The sequence below is a fragment of the Homarus americanus genome, unplaced genomic scaffold (assembly GCF_018991925.1).
Source record: "Homarus americanus isolate GMGI-L3 unplaced genomic scaffold, GMGI_Hamer_2.0 scaffold48090, whole genome shotgun sequence".
Classification (NCBI taxonomy): Eukaryota; Metazoa; Arthropoda; class Malacostraca; order Decapoda; family Nephropidae; genus Homarus; species Homarus americanus.
This window is the reverse complement of record NW_024753848.1, coordinates 129,247-151,250: the sequence shown is the minus strand read 5'-3', so window position 1 is coordinate 151,250 and position 22,004 is coordinate 129,247. Positions and strand designations below refer to the sequence as shown.

Sequence of the window (22,004 nt, the reverse complement as noted above, 5' to 3'; positions counted from 1 at the left end):
GAGCCACGTCCCGGAGGAGGGCAGACGGCGTAGCTGACGGGGAGTGTGGAGGAACAAAGTGGCGGGGGATCTTTGGTGTGTGCGTGTGTGGACGGTGAGCGAGACGGAGAAGGTAGTCACCCTTTGTCCCTCTACCTGGAAGAGTTCCTTGCTAGCGGTGTACCTGGAGAACCTCGGCTGGTGTCTGGGTGTGAGAGACTGACTGACTGGATGACCGATTGACTGAAGGAATTATCAGTTTAACCTCTACGTTCTAACATGAGGGAGGAATGTTACTGGTGTGATGTCGTTGGGCGCTGCTAATCATCGTTGCCAACACACACAGTCCAGTACACCTTGATTCCCTCCCTCCCTCCCTCACACACCCTGGCTATACTGTGTGGTAAGACTGATCTGGCAACAGCGGCTCCCCCCACCCCTCCAGACGGTGCTGTTGGTAAGGTCATGCAATATAACACTAGTAGCGACTCTGGTGACCATCACAGGTAGAGAGAGGATAGAAGAGAGGGAGGGAAGGAGAGAGGGAGGGGGATGTGTTGTAACGTAAAATACTAACCTAATCTAAGCAGTGTCCCTTCGTTATATCAGACTTAACGAAACTGTACTGTACTTCTCTGTAGCCTTGTGCCTTACCTGTTGTCGTGGTGTTATTAGTGTCCGTAATCACCTGTCTTCACCTCACCTCTCACCACTTCACCTCACCTCTCACCACTTCACCTCACCTCTCACCACTTCACCTCACCTCTTCACCTCACCTCTCACCACCTCACCTCGCCTCTCCACCACTTCACCTCCTCTCACCACTTCACCTCACCTCTCACCCTCACCTCACCTCTCGCCACTTCACCTCACCTCTTCACCTCGCCTCTCACCTTTTTCCCCTCTTCCTCTCTTCACCTCGCCTCTCACCTTTCACCTCGCCTCTCACCACTTCACCTCGCCTCTCACCACTTCACCTCACCTCTCACCACCTCACCTCTCCCCCTCACCTCTCTCCTGTCTTGATGCATTTATCACGAGTGTTGACAAGTTGCAGGCAGTATCCGAGGTAACACACACGTGCACACGTGCAGTTGTGACCCTGTGTGTGTGTGTGTGTGTGTGTGTGTGTGTGTGTGTGTGTGTTTAATGCTAGGTGGAGATAAATTATAGTGTTGGAATAGTGAGCTCAAGGTCGTGTATGGTGAAGGATAGTGACCATGATAGTGACAAGACAAAATGTAAACCTGACTTTGTTTATGTTTTGTATGGGGAGGAGGGTGTTCCTTCTCCCTTTGTCTGTCTGTCTGTCTGTCTCCCCACGTTCTCCCCACCCTACTTTTCCTCCCCACCGAGTTTCCTTTATCTTCTCCCAATCTTTTTTTCCTCCCCACCAATTCTACCTCTCTCTTTTCCCTCACCACCCTCACCTCTCTCCCCCACCCTTCTCTCTCCCCATCTCACCCTCCCCCACTTCCTCCCTTACCTGTTGCCGCGGGACTAACACCAATTCGTACTGTGTTAGTCTGTGTTCGTGGGTTTCATATTCAATAGTGACAGCGACTTTGGTGTCTTGTGTTGCTTGTTGTGTTGTGGTTGACTGGGAGGAGAAGAGGAAGGAGGACGGAGGAAGAGAAGGGGTGGGGAGGAAGGAAAGGAAGGAGGACGGAGGAAGAAGGGGTGGGGAGGAGGAAGGAGGAACGTGTGTGTGTGTGTGTGTTTTATTGTTGTGTCTGTCTCTGGATTAATATCTCTCTCTCTCTCTCTCTCTCTACCCACCATCGCCATGGCCTCACCACCATTACCATGACCCACCGCCATTACCATGACCCACCACCATTACCATGACCCACCACCATTACCATGACCCACCACCATTACCATGACCCACCACCATTACCATGACCCACCACCATTACCATGACCTACCACCATTACCATGACCTACCACCATTACCATGACCTACCCATTACCATGACCTACCACCATTACATCCCTACTTAGCACAACTACTACTATCACCATCTTTCCACTACTACCATTTACCACACCATACTACCACACTTCCGGCTGGGCGTGAAGGCTTCTCTCTCGTGTGTGTGTAGATGGTAGAGCAGGCGTCACTGTGTCTGACCGCTGAACCGTATATACTGTCCTTGGTCGGGTACCGTACCATCCACCACCACCACACTACCGTACCGTCACCACCACACTACCGTACCGTCACCACCACACTACCGTACCGTCACCACACTACCTTACCGTCACCACCACACTACCGTACCGTCACCACCACACTACCGTACCGTCACCACACTACCGTACCGTCATCACCACACTACCGTACCGTCATCACCACACTACCGTACCGTCACCACCACACTACCGTACCGTCACCACACTACCGTACCGTACTGTCATCACACTAACATAACTCTGGTCATTTGCTTGATTTTTCATCGTCTTCTCCCGTACTTAATGACGGGTTATGTAATGGGTGTCGTTCTCTATTTCCGTGTTGTGCAAGCGTCTGGGCGTGGGTGCGGTGTGGGTGCGTCGTGGTGTGGGTCATGGGTGCGTTGTGGTGTGGGTGGGAGTGTGTCTGTCTATCTGTCTATCTATCTATCTGTATGTATGTATGTATGAATGTATGTATGTATGTCTGCGTGATGAAACTCTCCCTTGATAAATATTGATGGAAATTTCACACACATCTTGAGGTTAAACGACACGGCTGTTTATTTGTTTACAGTCAGCTGTTTATTTGTTTGCAGTCAGCTGTTTATTTGTTTACAGTCAGCTGTTTATTTGTTTACAGTCAGCTGTTTATTTGTTTGCAGTCAGCTGTTTATTTGTGTATAGTCAGATGTTTATTTGTTTACAGTCAGATGTTTGTTGTTTACAGTCAGATTTTTTTTTTGCAGTCAGCTGTTTATTTGTGTATAGTCAGCTGTTTATTTGTTTGCAGTCAGCTGATTAATTGTTTACGTTTTGTTCTGGGTCTTTTGTTTGTTTGCTTGTTTGTAGGTGACCCTTAATGACTGAAGGAGTTTGTTTTTGTTTAGTTTTGTCCTTGTTATTGTTGTTTAGGGTTTGACTGACTTGACTGACTTGACTGATTCGGTTTATATCTTGTGTTTTAACATTTGACTGTTTATCCTCCCTCCCTCCTCCCTTTCACCTTCCCTCCCATCCTCCCCCTTCTTCCCTCCCCCCTCCCCCTCTCTTCCCCTCCCATCCTCCCCATTCTCCCTTTTTACCACTCGCCCTCTCATTTCTCACCCTCCAAGCCTTCCTTCTCTCCCTCCCTCCCTCTCATACCCTTCCACAACTATCTTCCTTTCTCCTTACCTCTCCCTTCCTGCCCCCCCCCTCCCTCACCCCCCCTCCCTCCATCCGCCGCCCCCCTCTCCCCTCTTCCTTTTTGATCACGCCCCTCCTTCCCTCCTTCTCTTTCATCACGTATGTCTCCTCCCTCCCTCTCCTCCCTCTTCTTTTCAACTATTCTCCTCCTCTCCCTCCTCCTCCTCTCCTTCCCTTTCCCCTCCTCTTCTTCCTCTCTTGATCTCTGTCCCAAATATCAAGATGGCGGACTGAGTTGTTATGAGTCGGTGTTGTAGTTAAGTTCATCTGGGGGTGGATCTATCTGTCTTTTCTGTCTGTCTGCTGTCTTTGTGATCAGCTGGGTGTCTTTGTTTACATGTGATCAGCTGAGTTTTTGTTACACGCGATCAGCTGAGTCTTGTTTACACGTGATCAGCTGAGTCTTTGTTATGTGATCAGCTGATTCTTGTTTACATGTGATCAGCTGATGGACACAAAAATGAATTAGTAAAACATAAAGAATATGTTAATGGTTAATGTATATATATATAGAAGAAGTAACAAAGGACACAGTGATAACAGAGGGTAGACACAACAAGAGGAGAATTAGGAGATGGTGAGAGAGAGAGAGAGAAAGGAGAGAGGTAATATATCTCGAAGGAGGGGAGGAAGGAGGGAGGGATGATAAACACACGTGACTAAGAATAGGTATAAATAGATTGTGAATTTACCTGTCTGTTACCTGTTGTGTGTTTGATGTTTGTTTTGGTGGTGTTTTATTGTGTTTTCTTTGACCCTCCCCTTTTCCCCCACTCCCTTCCCCCTCCTTCTTCTTCTTCTTCCCTCCTTCACTTACCCCCCCCAACCCCTCCTTTCCCATGGATGGTTGGCAATTGCTCGGTGTAACAAGCGCCAAGGTGGTTGGAAAGGTGAATGTTGGTTGAGGTTGTTTGTACTCAAACTGTTCCACACACACGCACACACACACACACACACACACACTTTTCTTCGTTCGTGTGTAGAGTGTCTGTGTGTGTGTGTGTGTGTGTGTGTGTGTGTGTACATGAGGGGTTTTGGGGGGACCACTAGAGGTGTACATGCCTCTGTCTTGACTGGTATTTCCCGCCCTATCCACCTCTTACCTTAACCTGCCCGCTTATGCCTCTTCCTTACCTCCTCTTCCTCTTCTCTACCCCTCCTCCTCTTCTTCTCTCCTCCTCCTCTTCTCTCCCTCCTCCTCTTCTCTCCCTCCTCCTCTTCTCTCCCTCCTCCTCTTCTCTACCCTTCCTCCTCCTCTTCTTCTCTACCTCCTCTTCTCTACCTTCTTTCCTCTCTTCCTCTTCCCCTCAAATGTTAGATGATGGGAAATGGGGAGGGAGGGAAAGAAATGGAGGGAGAAGGGAGAAGTGGATATCATCATTGTTGTTGTTTACCGAAGGATCTCTTACATAAACACCCCTCCTCCCTCTCCCTCCCCCCTTCCTTCCCCTCCTCCCCATCCACCCCCCTTCCCCCACCACCACAGAAACGGCATGTCAAACAAAACCAAACAAGCACTAAACAAGAGACAGAACAGCCATAAAGGGAAACAAGGTAGTTTTAGTGTGTGTGTCTGTCTGTCTGTCTGTCTGTCTGTCTGTGTCTGTCTGTCTGTCTTTTTTGCTTCTGTTTCCTGTCCTCACCTGTAAGTGGTCCGTTACCTGTTTTGGTTACCAGAGTTTTCCTTGTTTTATATGTTACGACTTTGTTTTGTTTGATTGTTTGTAAGTTACGGTTTTGCGGATAGCTTCTTTGTCTGTTTGTTTATTTGGGTGATAGGGTCGTACTGTGGTAGGGTCGTACTGTGGTAGGGTCGTACTGTGGTAGGGTCGTACTGTGGTAGGGTCGTACTGTGAGAGGTCGGACTGTGGTAGGGTCGGACTGTGGTAGGGTCGTACTGTAGTGGATGTACTGTGGTAGGATCGTACTGTGGTAGGTGTACTGTGTAGGGTCGTACTGTGGTAGGGTCGTACTGTGGTAGGGTCGTACTGTGGTAGGGTCGTACTGTGGTAAGGTCGTACTGTGGTAGGGTCGTACTGTGGTAGGGTCGTACTGTGGTAGGGGTCGATGTGGTAGGGTCGTACTGTGGTAGGATCGTACTGTGGTAGGTCGTTAGGTAATAAAGTTGAGTTGCCAGGTATGACCACTGAGACAGGTAGATAAGTAGGCGAGGTAAGTAGGGCAGGTAAATAGTAGGTAAGTAAGCAGGTAGATAGGTAAGGTAGGTTTGCAGGTTAACCAATAAACGTGCATGGGTGGGGTAGTGGGTGGAAGGGGTGGAGGATGGGTGGGTGGAAGGGGAGTGTGGAGGATGGGTGGGTGGAAGGGGTGTGTGGAGGGATGGGTTGGGGAGTAGTGGGTGGAAGGGGAGTGTGGAGGGATGGGTGGGGGTAGTGGGTGGAGGGATGGGTGGGTGGAAGGAATGTGTGGTGGGATGGAGGATGGGATATGCAAGTGGAAGGGAGGAGATAATAGGGAGACGGAGGAGGAGACGATGAGAAAAGAGGGAAGGGAGAAAGGGAGTATTTATATATGTAAGTAGAAAAAGGGAGGGAAGGAGGGTTGCCCACCACATCATTACCACACACACACACAGTTTCTCATCACCACCCAAATCCTGTTCTTATCTTATCTCCTATCTCTCTCTTCTCCTCCCCTCTCCCGTCCTCCTCCCTTCCTCTCCCTTCCTCCTCCCTCTCCTTCCCGTTTCCCTCCTCTCTCTAACCCCATCTCTCCCTCCTTCTCCCTCCCTCCCTCCCTCTTCTCCCTCTCTAATCCCATCTCTCTCCCTCTCTCTCTCTCCCTCTCTCCCTCTCTCCTCTCTCCTCCCCTTTTCCCCCTTTTTGTCGTTGTTTTGTTGTTGTCTGCTCTTTATCATCGTCGTCATCGTTGGTGTAAACAAATTATAAGTGTTTGTTTGTTTGTTTGTTTGTGTATATATATATATGTGTGTGTGTGTGTGTATATGTGTGTGTGTGTGTGTGTGTGTGTGTGTGTGTGTGTATGTCACCCACATTTCCACCCACTCATATTCCACCTACATTCCCCGCGTCCACATCAACTACGCGCTTACTGCAGCATTCTCACGCCCACACGCCCACTCAGTGTGGTCAAGGGCGGCGGGTTTCCTCACTACTGAAGACCGTAACACAACCACGGCTTTTTTTTACCTCCACCCAGAGTTCATTCGTGGTTAGTGTTGGGGGTCGTGGTTAGTGTTGGGGAGGTCGTGGTTAGTGTTGGGGAGGTCGTGGTTAGTGTTGGGGAGGTCGTGGTTAGTGTTGGGAGGTCGTGGTTAGTGTTGAGGTCGTGGTTAGTGTTGGGGAGGTCGTGGTTAGTGTTGGGGAGGTCGTGGTTAGTGTTGGGAGGGTCGTGGTTAGTGTTGGGGAGGTCGTGGTTAGTGTTGAGGGTCGTGGTTAGGTCATTTGAGTGCTTATATAGGTTTAATTTAATTCGTTGTCGAGGATATCTGTGTGTAAGTCAGTATGAGAGACAGACACACACAGACAGAAACAGACAGACAGACAGGTAGTCGGAACAATAACAAGATAATGATACACTGTATTAGGTAAGATCTTTTTTTTCCGAGAATTTCCTGTTTATCTCCCAGTGGTTACATAACATAGTGTGTGTGTCTGTCTATATAGGTGTGTATGGATTTGTATGTGTGTATGTTCTGTATGTTAGTTATGTATGTGTGCTTGTATATATATATATATATATATATATATATATATATATATATATATATATATATATATATATATATATATATATATATATATATATATATATATATATGTACGTCTGTGTATGTGCGTTATTGATCATCCTTTCTTATTCAAGGTATATAATTACCAAAGGCCCAGGTGAGGGAGGGAAGGTAGAGGTTAGGTGAGGGTAGGGGGTTGCTAAGCAGTTCGCCTGTGCCCTTTCTCATGGCCTTGGTCTCGGTCCACTGGTCTCGCCCGAGGCTGTGTGGGGGTGGGTGGGTGGGTGTTGAAGGGATGGGTGGGCTTTTGAAGGGGTGGGTGGTGTGGGGTTGAGGAATCATTACAGGTGTGTGTGTGTGTGTGTCCAACAACGCTGGACCGGCCATGTTACCCGCATGGACGACAGTAGACTGCCAAAGCAGCTACTTTACTGTCACCTAACGAATAGTAAACGTAACGCTGGCGGGCAACTGTAAAGGTATAAGGATAGTCTTAAGACAAACCCGAAAAAGTGCCAAATCGACCCCCTCACCTGGGGAACGATTACTCCACACCGTAATGCGTGGAGGAGCACCACACGAGAAGGTGTCAATACTTTCGAGTTAGCCCGACTGCATAACGAGGCAGACAAGCGCCAACCCCCGGAAAGACGCTGCCACCGCCCCTCCTGCAGTAGGTGTATCCCTCCACATGTGCAACGAATGTGGACGACCCTGCGGGTCCCGTATCGGCCTCTTTAGTCACCTCAGAACTCACCAACCTAGGTGATATCCTTAATAACTCGTATCATTGTATCATAGCTGGATGATCGTCATACTTGTTTCCAGTGACAGCAAAGTGTGTGTGTGTGTGTGTAATAATAAATAATAATAATAATAATTAACGGTTTATTGAAAAAGTTCTGCAGCCGGAAGGCTGAAAATATTCATTGGACATAAATGATTTATTACATACATTGGTGGTTTAACAAAAGCCTTCATTAGAGAAAGGTAAAGGAACATACAGTGAGCATACAGCTTAATGTAGGTGTTGAACAGCAAACACGTAGTGTAGTAACTCCCTCCCAGATGGTGTTAGGAGGGACCTCACGTGGTGTAGTAATTCCCTCACAGATGGTGTTATGAGGGGCCTCACGTGGTGTAATTCCCTCACAGATGGTGTTATGAGGGCCTCACGTGGTGTAATAATTCCCTCACATATGGTGTTATAAGGGGCCTCACGTGGTGTAATAATTCCCTCACATATGGTGTTATGAGGGGCCTCACGTGGTGTAGTAATTCCCTCACAGATGGTGTTATATGAGTGAGGTGTGGTCCCAGGCCTTCCTATCGTGGACGGATTAACACATAGCTGGTGTTGTTGAGTCTCAGGGGCAGTTATCACTGGGTACCTGGGACCTCACTGTGTGAAGATTAGCTTGGGTACGACTCAGCTGTTACTGCCGAGTTGTTTTTCACTGACTTAAGCACTGTTCACCACTATTCAACACTGGTTCCATTCCTTTCCTAAATGAAAAAGTAACTTCTGGCGAGAACTTGTTGATATTCCGGTGGGGAGGAGGGTTCAGGGGAGGGGGTTGGTATGGGCCAACATAACAGTTGACCTGGCTGCTGCCTGAGCAGTGCCAGGTGCGTCTTGACCCGTCGGTGGTCAAGGATGTAGTGTGTGTGTGTGTGTGTGTTTTGTCTGTGTACTTTGTTTGTATTGCATGAAGGTATGTGTCGGGAGGAAGAGGAATAAGAAGAGGAAGGGAAGGGAAGAGGAGGAGGAGGAAATGAGGAAGAAGAGGGGAAGGGAAGAAGAAGATGATGAACAAAGGGAATGAAACGTTGAGCCTTCCCATCAATACCTCGTTCGTGATCCGTAGGTTAGGTTAGGTCAGGGTAGGTTAGCTTAGATCAGGGTAGGTTAGCTTAGGTCAGGGTAGGTTAGCTTAGGTCAGGGTAGGTTAGCTTAGTATAGGCATAATATAATATAGCAACATAGAGCCTCATTCCCCTTACAAACAACATATACAGCCAAGGAAAATTACCAAGTCGGGAAATGTGATATTTTCAGTAGCAAGAGAGGGAGATGGTGGTAAGGGCGAGGATATAATACGTCTAGGGTGGGAGTGGCGCCCTTAGTGACTTGTGTGGGATGGCTTGTTGTTGATTCCAAGGTTGGTGGGCGGCAGTACCCTTACTGACACACGTCATCTAAGCGACTCGTGAGATGTTGCAGATGCCAGGGATGGAGGAGAGTGCCAGGGATGGAGGAGAGTGCCACTGAGATGAGGACAGTGCCAAATGGAGAGGATAGGGTGCCAGAGAGATGAGGAGAGTACCAAATAGGGTGCCAATGAGAATAAGGAAAGTGCCATCAATAAGAATGAGGAAAGTGCCAGTAAGAATGAAGAGAGTGCCAGGATGGGGTGAGGAGGATGCCGTGGAGGGAGGTTAGTGTCGGGAGAATAAGGAACGATGCCAGGAGGATAAGGGGAACTAGTGCCAAAAAGGAGTGCCAGGGGGAGGAGGTATAGATCTTTGGTTTGTAGTTTCATGAGCTGATACTGGAGAGAGAGAGAGAGAGAGAGAGGAGAGAGAGAGAGAGAGAGAGAGCTCCTCATAACACCAACTGTATCACCTTCACCAGGACAGACAGACAGACAGACCGGTTGTCCATGAGTGGGTCAGAACTGGTTAAGGAGTTATTAAACACAAGAAGGAAATGACCTGCTTGTAGGGGGTTGTTAGTACTCTCTCTCTCTCTTTCTTTCTTTCTTTCATTCTCTTTCTTTATTTCTCTCGCTCTCTTTTTCTCTCTTTATTTCCTTCATTCCTTCCTTCGTTTAGCTGTTGCAATACCTTGTTTATCCTTCAATTTTATATTAATCTAATTTACTATATTTAGTTGACCTGACCTGACCTCATTCATATATACATTAGAAAATGATAAGTTTACTTAAGATGACCCCTTTTTTTGACCTGAGTTGACCTCGTAGGATTAGACCCCAGCCTTGACCTGCCCCAGACCCCCAACTACAGCGGCTTGGGACTGAGTAGATCATATTTGGGATGAGGTCTATTATTTAACTATTACTTGGGGTCAATTTTGTGGTCTGGGGTCCATTTTTACCCGTCACTTGGGGTCCATTTGGTGTGGGGTCCGAGAGAGAGAGAGAGAGAACGAACGTGTGTGTGTGGTTTTTCCTCTCTGGCTTGGCCCTGGGTGATGGTGGTTGGTTGTGGTGGAATGGTGGTAGGTGGTGTGGTAAATGGAAAGTCACTTCCATACATTCTGTCTCCAAGGGATGTGTGGTTGTGGTGGTAGATGATGATACCTGATAATAATGGTTAATAAAGATTCTGTTAGAGGCTGGTTGTTGTAGCAGCTGGAGATGGTGGTAGGGGGTTAATTGCTTTGGCAGATACTGGTAGGGAGGTTGGTTAGTAGGGCTGGTGGTGGTTGATAGTGGTAGTAGCGGTAGGTAATGGTGGTAGTAAGTAGGGCTGGTGGTGGTGATAGTGGTAGCCGCAACTTTCGTGTCTTGGTTAATAATTGTGGTAAGGCTTAAGAGGTGGTGGTAGCAGCAGGGGGTGGTAGTTGTGGTCAAAAATATCCCCAAGACATTATTGAAGAACATTCATAACACAGAAAAATAAATCGTTTATTTACAATTGATCTTTTAATTTGTATGATATATTTTGCTTTATTTTATATATTCAGGATAATTTTTCTTTCATTTTAATTGTATGAAATATATTACGTGTTATTATTATTAGTTATTTAAAAATCATTTAAAACTAACTAGATCCAACGGGTAAATATTAAGCGCTACACATACATAAATTACTTAGCTATACACTAAACTAAAATCAAATTGTAACCGATTAAGTATGAAATCGGAAAAAATCGGTAGGAATGTGTGGAGGACAGCGGTTTGTGTACCTAAGCCGGTAACCGCAGCGGACTGAAGAAGGTTGGCGGCCCGGGAGGAGGTTGGTAAGCCTGTTCATGACGTATACCTAAAGTTACCACCTACTCCTTATCTAAATCAAATTATAACCATTACCCCTATTTATTCGATACAATTTTACTATTTTAATATTTGTAAATCAATTTTTTGGTGGTGATGGATAAGGGAGGTGGGGGAAATGGTTGTTGTGGTGAGTGGGAGAGGTTTGTGTGGTAACCCTCTCGCGCGCCCTCCAGATCACTGGGTCGTTTTAAGGTTTTCACCTGGTGGGAAACCTTACCTCCCTCCCTCCCTACGTACTGTTGCTGTTTCCGTGTCTGTTGGTCATAATTGCAACTCTGCGGTCTTATTTATATGTTTCTTTCCCCTCTTCTTGTTTATACGTAAGGTTAGATAAACAGAGAGAGAGAGAGATAGAGATACGAAGACCCTCCCCTATATCTCTCTCTCTCTCTCATCTTCAACACGAGAAAAGTATAAAAAGTTACTATGGCGTGTAATGAAGAGGACGTCTACACGCACACCCCACACACACACCCCCACTCTTCCATATGTTACTGTGCGTCTCATGGCTGCCTGGTCCACACGATTGTACTGGGTGGGTGGGTGGGTAGGTGTGTGTGTGAAGTGCAATTTATACACCACGGCAGGACACCTTCCCCACCTACCTATAGTTTACGGGGGTGGTGAGGGGACGATAGAGCCCTTTATACCCAAGATGGCTACCACGTTACGCAGAGACTCCATTCACCATAACCAAAGGCCCTTCATGTTTGGTTAGGTTAGGTTTTTTGGGTTAGGTTAGGTGGTTGTATCATTGACTTAACTTGGTACGGAGGGGAGGGAGGGAGGGAGAGGTGTTATCATGGGAGCTTGAGTTTTTCGGGGTGGTTATCGTGCCTGTGTGAGATACGCCCTTGTTTACCTGCCAGACACGTGACCTGTGTGTGTAGCTGTCTTGAGACGTTGTCGTCTCTCCTTCTCCTCTCCCTCACCCTTTCCCTCCCTTCCTCCCTCTCTCCCTCCCACTCCCTTCCTCCTTCCTCTCTCCCTCTCTCCCTCCCTCCCGCTCCCTCACCTTGCTACCCCCTTCCTCCCTCCCTCACCCTTTACCCTCCTTCTCCCGCTCCCTCACCTTGTACCCCTTTCCTCCCTCTCTCCCTCACCCTTTACCCTCCCTTCCTCTCTCCCTCTCTCCCTCCCTCCCGCTCCCTCACCTTGTACCCCCCTTCCTCCCTCTCTCACCCTTTACCCTCCCTCCCTCCCGCTCCCTCACCTTGTACCCCCCTTCCTCCCTCCCCTTACCCTTTACCCTCCCTTCCTCCCTCTCTCCCTCCCTTCCTCCCGCTCCCTCACCTTGTACCCCCCTCCCTCCCTCCTCTTCCTTCCTCCTCCCTCACCCCCCCCCCTCTCTCTCCCTCCCTTACCCTCCCTTCCTCCCTCTCTCCCTCCCTTCCTTCCCTCCCTCTCCCCCTCCCTGGCCCCCTTCCTCCCTCTCCCTCACCCTATACCCTCCCTTCCTCTCACTCTTTTCCCTCCCTCTCCCTGTACCCTCTTTGCTCTTTGTACTCCTCCTTTTCTCTGCTTCCCCCTCCCTTCCTCCCCTTCCATTGTACCTCCCTCCCTCCTCCTCCCTCCCTCCTCCCTCCCTCCCTCCCAAGCATCAGGCGCAACACGCTGTCATCACCACCACCACCTGTGACGTCACGCCCATGTGTGCCGCATTTCACTCACCTATGTGGGCGTGGGCGGCGATGAGTGTGGGCGTGGGCGGCGATGAGGGAGGTGTGGGCGGCGATGAGGGAGGTGTGTGCGGCGATGGGGGTGTGTGTGGGCGGCGATGAGGGAGGTGTGTGGCGGCGATGAGGGGTGTGTGGGGCGTGGGCGGTGATGAGGAGGTTTGTGTGTGTGCGGCGATGAAGGGGGTGTGTGTGGGCGGCGATGAAGGAGGTGTGTGTGTGGGCGGCGATGAAGGAGGTGTGTGTGGGCGGCGATGAGGGGTGTGTGGGCGGCGATGAGGGTGTGTGGGCGTGGGCGGCGATGAGGTGTCTGTGGGCGTGATGAATGAGGTGTGTTTGTATGTGGGTGGTTGGGTGGGTGGACGCATTGACGGAGGTGTGTGTGGGCGGTGTTAGTGGGTGGCAGTAAAAGGGTTGGGTGCTAGTGTCTGCTGGGGAAACTACTCTCTCTCTCTCTCTCTCTCTCTCTCTCTCTCTCTCACAACCATCAGTAAATATTAATATAACTTATGTAATAATATCCCTCCTTGTGCCTAGTCCTCCTCCTTCCTTTAAGAGGGAAGTGCAATTATGGAAGGGAGAGGAGGGAAGGAAAGGGAGTAATGTTTGTAAATAAAGGTGAGTTGGAGGAGAGAGAGAGAGAGGAAGGGGAGAATGAATGGGGAAGTAGGAAAGAAGAAGAAGAAGAAGAGGAGAGGGAGGAGAAAGCCGAAGAAGATGAATGAGGAGACGAGGAGGATGGTAAGACTTGGAGGAGGGAGAGGGGGTAGGTGCTGGTTGGTTTGTTTACATGCGATCAGCTGTGTGCGTATGGCGGGACGACAGCTGATGGGAGAAAGCACTGGGCGGAGAGGGCTCATGAGACGTCCAGCAATGACACACACACACACACACACACACACACCACACACACACACACACACACACACACACACACACACACACACACACACACACACACACAGCGATTGGGGTGCTTGGCTGGGACTTGGCATGGCTGGAGCTTGGCTGGCTGGTCTTGGCTGGTCTGGAATTTGACTTGGCTGGGACTTGGCTGGCTTTGGCTTTGACTGGTGATGGGGAGGTCTTTGTTCTTCCTCCTTAACTCCTCAGGTGATGGTTGGTTGGCTAGGAATGGGAACGAGAGAGAGAGAGAGGGGGGAAGTTCATGACTGTGACAAGAGAGTGTGTGTGTGTGTGTGTGTGTGTGTGTGTGTGTGTGTGTGTGTGTGTGTTATAACGTTAGGGGTATTATGAAAAATATTCTGGGTGTATTTGTGTTAAAGAGTGTATTCTGTGTCGGGTGTTGAGTGGTTCTGTGTAGGGTGTTGAGTGGTTCTGTGTAGGGTGTTGAGTGGAAGGTGTTGAATCCTACTTGAGTTTGTTAGTGGTAACACATGGTAAGGGGGTGTTACGTGACCACAAGAACACAGAAATGAATGTTGTTCTCATTTCAGATATAGATATAAAGTGTGTTGATATGTATGCGTGTGGTGGGAACTGAGGGGGTGGTGATGGTGGGTGGGTTATGGGTGGTGATGGTGGGTGGGTTATGGGTGGTGATGGTGGGTGGGTTGTGGGTGGTGATGGTGGGTGGTGATGGTGGGAGGGTTATGGGGGTTGATGGTGGGTGGGTTATGGGTGGTGATGGTGGGTGGGTTATGGGTGGTGATGGTGGGTGGGTTATGGGTGGTGATGGTGGGTGGTGATGGTGGGTGGGTTATGGGTGGTGATGGTGGGTGGTGACTCAAGCTTTTCTTACTTAAACACCACTAGCACTATAGGACCCCACCTCTGCCACCACGGACGTCTTCCTTGTCTCCCACACCGCGCCCCTCCCGCCTGCTGTATGGATCTCTGTTGCCATGAGACGGCGGGGGGTGCCCTGAGCGAGAGGAGCAGTAGCCCTAGACGTCACTATGGCGGGCCATGGCAACCACGCCTGGCCACGACGCCACGACAGGGGGCCGGGGAGGTCACCACTGGGATGCCCTGTCTGTACTGTACAAAGAGAGAGGGTGGAAGGGGAGAGAGAAGAGGGAAGGGGAAAGGGAGAGGGGAAGAGGGAGGGGCTTTTGAGTGTCCCCCTTAACACCAACAGTTGCAGCAGAGAGGGCTTGAAGGACACCTGCAGCAGCTGTTGTGGCCTCTGTCCCCGCCCCCCCCCCCACCCCCACACACCCGGGTCTACGTAATTGTGAGGGAGGGGGGGCGTTTGTACTTAGACCAGAGAGAGTGAGGGACCAGGTGCTTCCTAGACCAGGTGATAGTGGTCTTATCAACCCACCCGAGTGATGACGTCTGTGTGTGTGGGGGGGGGGATCAGGTAAATGAGATTGTTGTGATGGTCGTAGGTGGACATAGGTGACGTTGAAGATGGATTCGAGTTGGTGGTAGGGGCAGAAGGAGGGGGTGAAGGAGGGGAGGGAGGTGTCGTGTGTTGTACTTGTCGCCGGGTGTGTCTTGTGTTGTGGATACTGCTGCTGTTGTGGGTCAGGGCGTCGTGGCTCACCATTGATTAATAGCTCAGGGGGAACAAGTCTACAGCAGCTGGCAGCAGGGGGAGGCGAGAGAGAGAGAGCAGGGGCTGACAAAGGGGAAAAGGGGGCGGTAAGCAAGCAAGGGGAGGGCAGCAGGGGAACTTAACAAGGGAACGGTATCTGGTATGAAGACAAGGGCAGGGGAAGACTCTGGTAGGGCAACTGACGAAGGGAGAGAGGAGCGTACGTGTTGAGATACCTTGTGAGGCCCTTCGTCAGGTTACCAGGAGGAGGCCAGTGTCTAGTAGGTGTTGTAGCCAGACGATTCACCAGGGGGAGGGGTAGCTGGCGGGGAAGGGGGAACAGAAAGGGAAGAAGCAGACAGGGTTAAAAAGTCCTTCCACCCCCCCCCGCCCCCCCACAAAGATGGTGGACTAGAGGGAGGAGGAGGGGGGGCGCCGCGGCACTAGGAGGAGAGCCCTTGCGTGTAGATCACCCACCTTTACTGGCTGTCTGGAGGCTTATTGATATTAGGTTTACCGGGTGGGGGCGTTGACGGCAGTGGTGGTAGAAGGCGTGTGTGTGTGTGTGTGTGTTCAACATGCATGGTCCTGTGTCAAAATAAAAATGATTTATGGGTAGTGGCTTCAGGTAGCATTAATGGTGTTAGGGGGGTGGGTGGTCCTTACCTGGGATATACCTTAACCTGTCCTGCACAAGTGTTATGTCGTTATAGTCTCTCTCTCTCTCTCTCTCTCTCTCACCTGTTGACTCTTCCAGGTGTTGCTTCCGTGTTAAAAGTTTCCTCCAGCTGTCCTGTCTCACTGCCCTTATGAGTGACATTGGCTCTATATATTTATTTACTTACCTGTATGATTGAACCAATTTGCATCGTAACACCTGTCGTGACTTAATGCACAGGTGTAATTAACCCCTTAAAGCTCACCTGAAACTCGACATATTTTACTATATGTATCTGTTTGTGATGGGTATGGTTGTTTGTGTGTTTGTGAGTGTAAAAGTTATTGTATGGTTGGTGGTGTGTGGTTGAGTGTTTGTGTGTGGTTGAGTGTGTGTGAGTGTGTTTGTGTGTATAGAAGACAGGTGGTTCCATTGAGGTAGTGGTGGTATTTGGCAGTTATCCATAGTTAGGGGTTGCCAATGTGTGTTTATTTGAAGGAATTTCTTGCCTGTGGTCTTAACTCTCTGTGTGTGGGGATTGTTTATACGGGTTACAATTAGGCCATATTGTTCCATCAGTGCCAAGACTGTGTTTATCAGTGCCATAAATTTAACAAATATTTCGCGAGATTAACGGGTGTTTGAGGCAATTAACAGGTGTTTAACGAGGCTACAGATGTTCAAAGAGTACAATCAAGTGTTTTACTGGAACTCTCAGGTGTTTTATGTACTTCAACAAGTGTTTTCTTAATTACAACAGGTGTTTCATGAGTCTGACAGGTGTTTCTCCCTCCCCTCCTCCAGACACCTGCGGGAAGGCACGCTAGAGGACAATAGTATCATGGATGGAGCGAGGATTACCCTTCTTCCCTCCGTCGAGACTGGACTATTGGTGAGTACTGTTGGTGACCTGTGTTGGAGAGTACTGTTGGTGATTGGTGACCTGTGTTGTGTTGGTGACCTTGATAGTGTGACCTTTCTTGGTGACCTTGATTATGACCTATTGGTGGCCTTAAAATGGTGATCTTTTCAATGTGACTATCTCTTGGTGATTCTATATGGTGAAGGAAAGAAGGAAGGAAGGATAAAGGGTAAAACTAGAAGGAAGGAAGAGAAGGAAAGAAGAGCAGGAAGGAAGGAAAAGAAGGACGGGAAGAAAGAAAGGAGGGAAGGAAAAGAAGGGCGGGAAGGAAGGAAGGAAAGGAAAGAAGGAAGAGAGGAAAAGAAGGGCAGGAAGGAAGGAAGGAAGGAAGGAAGTCTCAAAGTAAACAGGAATGGTCGAATGCGCCGCGTCACTATACAGGGGCCTTCTGAACGCCATTGTCCACTATAGGGAGGTCCAGCCTGAGTATATAGTGGCCAGGGAGACATTCACTATATGACGGGGGGGTGGTGGGGAATTGGATTTAGGATGAGGGGATAAGGAGGGAGGAAATAGGTTGGGGGGGGTAGGCAGGGTCTTAGTGTACAGGTCGAGGGCAACGTGGTTTTATGTGTTGTGGTTGTCAACTAGATACACGTCTTGTTGTGGTTAGGAGAGAGAGAGAGGGGGGGGGAGAAATGAGAGAGAGAGAGAGGTATTGTTACGTTGGGGGTCTTGATTAATCTACCTGACAGGTGTATTGTATATAATAGCCTGGTATAAGCAGGTGTACTAAAAGTTGATTGTTTAACACACACACACACCTCCACTCAACATCTGTCAAGTCATTGTGGTGGTTGATGGTGATTGTGGTGGTTGATGGTGAGTGTGGTTGTTGTTGGAAGAGATTGTGGTGGTTGATGGTGATTGTGGTTGCTGTTGGAAGTGATTGTGGTGGTTGTGGGTAGTGATTGTGGTGGTTGATGGTGATTGTGGTGGTTGATGGTGATTGTGATTGTTGTGGGTGGTTGATGGTTAAGTGAATGTGGTTGTTGTTGATGGTGGTGGGTAGTTGGTGGTGTTTTTTTTAATTGATTGTTGATTGTTGTGGCTGTGGTTATTGATGTGATTGTGATTATTGATGCTAGTTGTAGTTATTGATGGTAGTTGTGGGTATTATTATGATAGAGATTGCAGTTGTTGTGATTGTTGTTGATGCTGGTGGTTATTGATAGTGATTGTTGTTGTTATCATCACTGTTTTAACTATTTCCTCAATATCTGTTTGTCGTTTCTGTTGTCGTTTCTGTTGTCTGTTTTATCAGTTATTACGACAATTATTTATCTACGTCCGTTCATTTTGTGTTTTATCATTTAATTGTAAGTTCCTCTCTCTCTCTCTCTCTCTCTCTCTCTCTCTCTCTCTCTCTCTCTCTCTCTCTCTCTCTCTCTCTCTCTCCTGTCTCCCCATCCTTAATCCCCTCCTCCCTCCTCCCTCTTCTCCCTCTCCCTGTCTCATCCTTCTTATCCTCCTCCCTCCTTCTCCCACAGTGGCTGAAGGCGTTAAGGTCAACCTCAATCCCTCTTCTCCTCTCTTCTTCTTCTCTTCTCCTCTCTTCTTCTCTTCTTACTCATCCACCCCTCTTCCAAACACTAAGCCATTTCCAACAGAGGGATGGTCGATGGGAGAGAGAGAGAGAGAGAGAGAGAGAGGATTCAATTCTTCATACTCAAGGGTTAAGTTGTACTCTAAAAGGTTAAATCATCGTACTCAAGGGGTAGGTGGAGGGGTGATGGAGAGTGGGGGGTAGGTGGAGGGGAAGGGTGATGGAGGTAGGGGGGTAGGGAGGTAGATTGGTGTGTGTTCCCCCGAGGAGGAGAAGAGGAACAAGAGGAGGAGGAGGAAGAGAGGTATATGGAAGAAGCACAAGGGCGTATCTTCCTTGCGTGATTTGGTGGTTTGAGTCCTATCACCAGGTGTCCCAAAGGCGTAATTAACTACCTGTAGGGGTAAGATCTTGGTGTCCCTGTGTGTAGGTGGGTTGGTGGTGGGTTATGGGCTGGCTAGTGGGTTTGTGGGCTGGTTACGGTGGTTTGGCTAGTGGTGGGTTGGCTATTGTGTGGTGGGTTAATGGCTACTGGAGTCTGGCGGCCTTGTTATTACTGTCCTGTTTTGACCTTTGTGTGTGTGTGTGTGTGTGTGTGTGTGTGTGTGTGTGTGTGTGTGTGTGTGTGTGTGTGTGTGTGTGTGTGTGTGTGTGTGTGTGTGTGTGTGTGTCTCCGTCCGTCCATTCATCCGTCCAAAGTGTGTGTGTGTGTGTGTGTGTGTGTGTGTGTGTGTGTGTGTGTGTGTGTGTGTGTGATAGGGTCATCTGTTGGCTGGTCAGCGCCACATCTTGTATAGGTAGCCTTATGGGGAGATGAATATACTGGGAGAGTTTTGTCGATAAGCCTCTACTAATAATACTTACTACCCAGACGACTAGCTACTATTATTACTTTGGATACTTTTACTACTATTACTATCTAGTTTTATCTCCCCCTTCACCTCCTCCTCCTCTTCCTTTTCCTCCTCCAAGTACGTCATACACTAACTTGTCCTCTAGGGGTATAACAGAGAATAACACATCCTTGGTTAGGGTAGGTTTGATTAGGGTAGGGTTACGTTAGGTTAGGTTTGGATAGGGTAGGGCAGGGTTACGTTAGGTTAGGGTAGGGTTAGGTTAGGGTTGGGTTACGTTAGGTTAGGGTTACGTTAGGGTAGCGTTAGGTTAGGTTGTCGTGTCCTATAACACAACCCTAGAATAGGTGTTATCGAGAGAGGGTGAGGTGCAACAACAACAGAAAAATCGGAAAACATTGAATCATTAAAAAGTGTTTACATTCCCTGTGTTTTTACGGGTTGTGTTCAGGGTGGCTGGTTCATCAAGGCTCTGGTGAGGGCATGTGGGTGGGTGGGGGGTGGTGGAAGGGGGGAGGAGAGAGGAATCTACTGTTTAAATATCAATAAGGGTATAGGAGGGAGGGGGAGGGGGGGTGGTGGGTGTTGGTGGGAAGAAGGAAAGGGTGAGTGGGAAGGGAGGGAGAGGAAGTGGGTGGGGTGTTGGATTGGGAAGGAAAGAATGAGTGGGAGGAGAGAGGAGGGGGTAGTGTTGAGTGGGAAGGAAGGGGGGAGGAGTGAGTTTTGAGTGGACCGGAGGTGGGCGAGGAGTGGTCAGTGAATGTTCGAAGCGTGGGGGGAGGAAGTGGGGAGAGGAGGGAGGGGGGAGGAGGTGGAGATGAGGGTTGGGGGAAGGAGGGAGGTGAGACATTTGGAGGAAAATCGGGGAAGGAGGGGGGAGTAATAATGGGATGGGGGGTGTGTGTGTCGAGGGAGTGGTGAAGTTAGGGTGACAAAGAACAGTGGAAGGGAGGGAGGGAGGGAGGGAGGAGTGTATAGTGATGAGGGGTTGTGACCAGGAGGGGGTGGGGGAGAAGGAAGGGGAGGCAGGGTGTGTGTGGAGGTTGTGTGTGGGTGGAATGGGTGGTAGGTATATTGTTTTATGGTGATATTAAAGATAAGGAAGGAAGGAAGGAGGGAGGGAGGGAGGAAGTGGGGATGTAGTGAATGAGGAGGGAATGAAGGAAGAAAGAAAGAAAGGAATGAAGGAAGGAAGGAGCATGACAAAGCTCACTTAACTGCAGTTGCTGCCCCAACATTACTGTATTGACTCTCCCGTGTCTGTGTTCACCCCTTCCCCCAGTACTTGTCCACTTGACCCCTGTCCTCACCCTCACTACCCCCACCTGCCACCCCCCCCTCACCTGTCACCCCTCACCACACTTATCACCCTCACTACCCCTGACCTGACACCCTCACCTATCACCCCTAACCTACCTCACCCCCCTCACCCACACCCCCACCTATCACCTCACCTGTCACTCCTCACCCCACCTGCCACCCTCACCACCTGCCACCTCACCCACACCCTCACCTATCACCCCTAACCTATCACCCTAACCTATCACCTCGTCACCTGCCACCCCTCACCCACCTATCACCTACCACCCTCACCTATCACCCCTAACCTATCACCCTCACCACACCTATTACCCTCACACCTGTTGACTTCTCGATATAAGAAACACTATATTTCACCCCCTCCTCATACTATTTTCAGTTCCCCCCACCACTACCACCTATTTACTAGCACTAGGAGGAACTAGAGGCTATTTAATCGAATGAGGGGGTGAGGGAGGGGGGGGCAAGGAGTTGGCTGGAGTTCGGGGTCATACTTGAAGGATCCGGACACAGGTGAGGGGTCGATCCATTGACCAGAGGTAATTTTCAAGACCCAATATTCCATTATCGTTCCTTGACTCTGGAGGGGGGCGGGGGGTGATGGTGAGGGAGGAGGTGTGTTGGGAAGTGGTGTGGTGGTAGGGGATGGTGGGGAGGTGGTTAGGAAGAGGGGTGGGGAAGGAGGTTGTGGTAGGGGTGGGGGAGGTCAGGGGTTGGGGGAAGGGCGCAGTGAGAGGAGCTGGTTAGAGGGGAGGAAGAGGGGATGTAAAAGGAGAGGGGGGGTCAGGCACGTAGCAATATACCCTCCTGTAATAGTGGTGTTGTTTTAGTCCGTGGTTGTGGTTGTTGTGGTGGTAGTTGTTGGTTGTGATTGTTGTTAACGGATGGTGAGGGAAGGGAGTGGTGGCCTGTTCTTTCGTCTTCCCCTCTTCTGCTTCTTCATCCTCCTCTTCTCCCTCCTCTTCCCTCTCCTCCCCCTTCTTCCCTCTCCTCCTCTTCTTCTCATAGTAACTCCCTCATCCACATTCCTTGGGGGATGACAGAGAGAGGGGGGAGGGGTTATCAGCCCTCACGTACGCCATCTTGGCTCAAGTGACCTCCTTTCTGACCTCCTCTCCCCTTCTCCACCTCGTTCGTTTGGTTATGGCAACACTGTTTTGGGTCCACATCTGTTAGCCTCTTTATTAACCTGTTTCTCTTTCTCTTCTCCCTCATCCTCCTCTTCCCTCTTTCCTCCTTCCTACCCTTCCTACCTCCCTCTTCCTACCTCCCCTTTCCCACCTCCCCTTCCTACTCTCTTCCTACCTCCCTTCTTCCTCGCCTGCTTCTCACTACTAAACGGGGGGGGGTCAGTTCCAAGGTCTTATCATTGATTGCCAGTAATAGAAATCTGTTGTAATTTTTGTTACAGCTGAGTCCAATTGCAGGGTCGAACCAGGCACCTCCGC

General features: G+C 49.4%; 1 protein-coding gene across 1 annotated transcript in view; it reads left to right on the top strand.

Moving 5' to 3' along the window:
- LOC121855618 (midnolin-B-like) overlaps window positions 1-17,018 on the top strand; it is a 36,219-nt gene extending 19,201 nt beyond the window's left edge. The window contains exon 2 of the mRNA XM_042350680.1: window positions 16,719-17,018. Within this exon, the coding sequence (XP_042206614.1) occupies window positions 16,719-16,938 (220 nt within the window). The 3' untranslated portion in view covers window positions 16,939-17,018. The remainder of the gene's footprint in view (window positions 1-16,718) is intronic.
- The last annotated feature ends 4,986 nt before the right edge of the window (window positions 17,019-22,004 follow it).